Genomic DNA, 4,753 nt, shown 5'->3' with positions numbered 1-4,753 from the left:
CCTAATCAAACAATTTAATAATCAATTTACAATTAATTTATACCCGTGTTGTACATTATGCTGTACGACGTGGATGAGCGCTTTGTAAAAATGAACGGATTGATTATTCCGCTGCGGGCGCCATCTTCTGGCGAGATGCGGGAATTCAGTCGCCGCGTGACTCTCACAGTGCATTATGGGCATTCTCTAGCCGTTGAGCGTGCACCAGTTGTACACTCGTTTTTGCAGTGCATTGTGGGATTGAATGAGTGCTCTCGAGAACGTCCACTATGGTTTCGGACACCACTAAAAATGGCTGTTCCCTCAAATAGTGCCCTATTTAAGGGTATAGGGGGCGATTTCGGACACAGCCTATCACTGGGACACATGGATTTATTCTTTGAAATGGACTGTTATAGAGTCATAAAGGATTTTTTTTTTAATTAAATTAAAAAAAAATGTCTTTCAACAGCTCATTATCCAAATATGATATGATAGAAAAAGCTACAAACAAGAAAGTATTACAAGAAATGGATGCATTCAAATTACAATCAAATAACTCCATTAGACACATAAATAAATAAGGCTAATAAAAGGCTAAATAAATAAAACAATCAACAATTAGTGTGTAAATCAACTCCACAAGCTCAAAAATATCGATAACCTTTTAAACAGAAAAACAGGTAAAAAAATTATTTAAGGGGTATTAACTTATAATACTTATCAGCTAAATACAACACAATCCCTCCAGCTTTTTTTGTTCTCAGTTTAATCATTTTTGAAGAGTACAAACAGGTTGAGTCCCGAAAATCTACATTTGTGGATAAAATGATTAGAGGAAAATGCTCAAATGAAAAACTACAAACGGAATATCCTTGCGCACTGTGATACGTCAAATTGTCGCGCGAAACGCCCACTGTTAACCGCCAATAAACACCAAAGAAGAAGAAACGCCCACTGTTTCTATAGCAAACAACCGCCGACTAACAAGCGACAGGTCCACAGATGCATGTTAGATGGGCATCATGTAACAAATTCAAATTTCAGTAGATAAAATGGTATGAACTAAAAAGATGACACAGTCCATAGTAGTCCAAGGTAAGAGAGTTCATCTTTAATGGTCATAACTAAAGTTAACCTCGTTATTACATGCGCTAACTAACGTTACAGGGACAAACATTTAGAATTCTGTTATATCTTTACAGTAACCGTGGTAATTTCACTCAGGAAGTAGAACTACATCTTATTTTAAGAATTATGATTTCAGGAAGTTCCTGTATTACAGCCCCAGCCTCTTCATGTTCTCAAAGCGCAGTTTTTCTTCTTTTGTTTAGCTTCTCTCAGTTATGTCGGTAATAGAGCAGCCTTTCCGTCGTCAAGTGCATAATATTCATTCAACCCAACCGTGTCCCCTTTAGATTTGGACCAACTGGATTTTGAACCCCTCTTCTACATACATACATACATACATACATGCATGCCACAATTGGCTGTTTTTGTGTAATTTACACAGTTTTTGCGAGTGGGTGATCTTTTAGATATGATTTATCAACACAAGACCACTGATATGGGGGACTTGGTTTGCTTTGCCACTTTAAAATATATGGTAGAAATCAGCTATCAGTGTATGAATGAAAAAGGAATCAGTTTTAAAACTGACAAATAAATATTCATATTTAAAAGTGTTTGTTTAATTTTTGTTAGATCCTCTTCCACACTAAACCAAAACTACTCCACCAGACAATCATATCTGGCATGGAAAACAGTGAAGTGCAAGCTGTCATTGGTTCCCAAATAAACAACAACAACAACAACAAAAGTGCATAACACCCCTGGGCCAAGAATTGGCCTTGTCTTGTTGCCTCATGTCATCGGTTTATGTTTTTTTTTCTTCAGTTGGTCAGTGTGGGAATCAGGTGGGCTGCCGGTTCTGGGACCTCGTACTCCGAGAACACGCACATGTGAATCAAGTGAGAAATAATATGAAACTATAGAGAGAGATGTCTTTTAAAGTACTTGGTTCTTCTTTCTAATTATTTTTATATGACTTGCATGACACTGTTTTACAGGTAGACTGAGTATGTAATATTTGTATCCTTTTTGACAAAAATCAGCTTATTTATCATTTCAGTCAGAATCTATTCATAGTAAGATTTAGATTTAAGATGTGAATCTCGCGAAGCCTGTCAAGAGCACATCTAGGTCACATTTCACCCTAAAATCAAAAGAAAAAAAAGAAATTATAGTTTGAATTAAATATAAATTAATATATACAAATATGTTTAGATGTAATATGATTTAAAAAATGCTGTTTTATTACATTTTTAATGGATAAAATGATTAGAGGAAAATGCTCAAATGAAAAACTACAAACGGAATATCCTTGCGCACTGTGATACGTCAAATTGTCGCGCGAAACGCCCACTGTTAACCGCCAATAAACACCAAAGAAGAAGAAACGCCCACTGTTTCTATAGCAAACAACCGCCGACTAACAAGCGACAGGTCCACAGATGCATGTTAGATGGGCATCATGTAACAAATTCAAATTTCAGTAGATAAAATGGTATGAACTAAAAAGATGACACAGTCCATAGTAGTCCAAGGTAAGAGAGTTCATCTTTAATGGTCATAACTAAAGTTAACCTCGTTATTACATGCGCTAACTAACGTTACAGGGACAAACATTTAGAATTCTGTTATATCTTTACAGTAACCGTGGTAATTTCACTCAGGAAGTAGAACTACATCTTATTTTAAGAATTATGATTTCAGGAAGTTCCTGTATTACAGCCCCAGCCTCTTCATGTTCTCAAAGCGCAGTTTTTCTTCTTTTGTTTAGCTTCTCTCAGTTATGTCGGTAATAGAGCAGCCTTTCCGTCGTCAAGTGCATAATATTCATTCAACCCAACCGTGTCCCCTTTAGATTTGGACCAACTGGATTTTGAACCCCTCTTCTACATACATACATACATACATACATGCATGCCACAATTGGCTGTTTTTGTGTAATTTACACAGTTTTTGCGAGTGGGTGATCTTTTAGATATGATTTATCAACACAAGACCACTGATATGGGGGACTTGGTTTGCTTTGCCACTTTAAAATATATGGTAGAAATCAGCTATCAGTGTATGAATGAAAAAGGAATCAGTTTTAAAACTGACAAATAAATATTCATATTTAAAAGTGTTTGTTTAATTTTTGTTAGATCCTCTTCCACACTAAACCAAAACTACTCCACCAGACAATCATATCTGGCATGGAAAACAGTGAAGTGCAAGCTGTCATTGGTTCCCAAATAAACAACAACAACAACAACAAAAGTGCATAACACCCCTGGGCCAAGAATTGGCCTTGTCTTGTTGCCTCATGTCATCGGTTTATGTTTTTTTTTCTTCAGTTGGTCAGTGTGGGAATCAGGTGGGCTGCCGGTTCTGGGACCTCGTACTCCGAGAACACGCACATGTGAATCAAGTGAGAAATAATATGAAACTATAGAGAGAGATGTCTTTTAAAGTACTTGGTTCTTCTTTCTAATTATTTTTATATGACTTGCATGACACTGTTTTACAGGTAGACTGAGTATGTAATATTTGTATCCTTTTTGACAAAAATCAGCTTATTTATCATTTCAGTCAGAATCTATTCATAGTAAGATTTAGATTTAAGATGTGAATCTCGCGAAGCCTGTCAAGAGCACATCTGGGTCACATTTCACCCTAAAATCAAAAGAAAAAAAAGAAATTATAGTTTGAATTAAATATAAATTAATATATACAAATATGTTTAGATGTAATATGATTTAAAAAATGCTGTTTTATTACATTTTTAAATTACAGTACAGTACAAGTGCCTCCATGATGTCTAAATTCTGCTTTACAGTTATATGCATTGGGTGTTAACATTGTTTTCATGAGATTCACACAATTTTTTTTTTCTAAAATCGTTACTACCGTGCTGTGTACAGTTATATGCATTGGGTGTTAACATTGTTTTCATGAGATTCACACAAAAAATTTTTTTTCTAAAATCATTACTACTGTGCTGTAAGGGAATTTCTGGATCTGTTGACACTTCAGTCTGGCCACTGACCTAAATAAATACATATTTATTTATTTATTTTTTAATCCATGTTGGGATTAATCTGGCAAAGTTGTATGCTGCTTTCAGTCTGATCTAAAAAGCCATTAATTGAGTCTAGCTTTTGTCTCTGCAGATGGGAGTTTATGATGAGGCGCTGAGCAGCTTCTTTAGAAATGTTGACCAAAGGTAGCCTCTCTCTCTTCTTCTTATACTCCCTTCTACTCCGTTCATGTCACTTTGTTTGTCCACATGTTCTCCCTTCCTTGCTGATCTACTTGAGTTATTGTGGGATCTCGTGTGTGTGTGTGTGTGTGTGTGTGTGTGTTGTGTATTTGTAGGAGAGGAGCAGACTCAACAGGAGGCAGGATCACCGCTCTGAAGGCCAGGGTGAGCACCATGTTAGGTGATGTATTGATGTTGGGGCATATGGGACAGTAGAATCTGTACACAGCTTTGTGTACTCTGTGTGTGTGTGTGTGTGTGTGTGTGTGTGAACTTGAGTTTGAGATATGTGCGGTTTGGCCTATAATGCCTATAGAATCTCACTCTCATGGGGAAATACATTAAAAGAGCAGCAAGACTGTATATACTGCAGCCAAAGATGACAGTCTTACATGTATATATGGACCAACAATTAAAAAATATTACAACCTTGCCTCCCGAGTACTCAGTTGATTAATATCCAGT

General features: G+C 36.3%; 1 protein-coding gene across 4 annotated transcripts in view; it reads left to right on the top strand.

Annotated features, from left to right (window-relative positions):
* Positions 1-927: 927 nt before the first annotated feature.
* LOC107548290 (tubulin epsilon chain) overlaps positions 928-4,753 on the top strand; it is a 41,334-nt gene continuing 37,508 nt past the window's right edge. For 3 of the 4 annotated variants that reach the window (XM_016228925.1, XM_016228923.1, XM_016228922.1), the window contains exons 1-4: positions 2,436-2,585; positions 3,384-3,457; positions 4,200-4,252; positions 4,405-4,453. In XM_016228925.1, the coding sequence (XP_016084411.1) occupies positions 2,561-2,585; positions 3,384-3,457; positions 4,200-4,252; positions 4,405-4,453 (201 nt within the window). In that variant the 5' untranslated portion in view covers positions 2,436-2,560. Of the gene's footprint in view, positions 1,078-1,875; positions 1,950-2,435; positions 2,586-3,383; positions 3,458-4,199; positions 4,253-4,404; positions 4,454-4,753 lie in introns of those variants that run through there. The other variant, XM_016228926.1, reaches the window with a different exon arrangement.

The sequence above is a fragment of the Sinocyclocheilus grahami genome, unplaced genomic scaffold (assembly GCF_001515645.1).
Source record: "Sinocyclocheilus grahami isolate Dianchi unplaced genomic scaffold, SAMN03320097.WGS_v1.1 scaffold345.1, whole genome shotgun sequence".
Lineage (NCBI taxonomy): Eukaryota > Metazoa > Chordata > Actinopteri > Cypriniformes > Cyprinidae > Sinocyclocheilus > Sinocyclocheilus grahami.
This window is presented reverse-complemented; position numbering and strand designations above follow the sequence as displayed.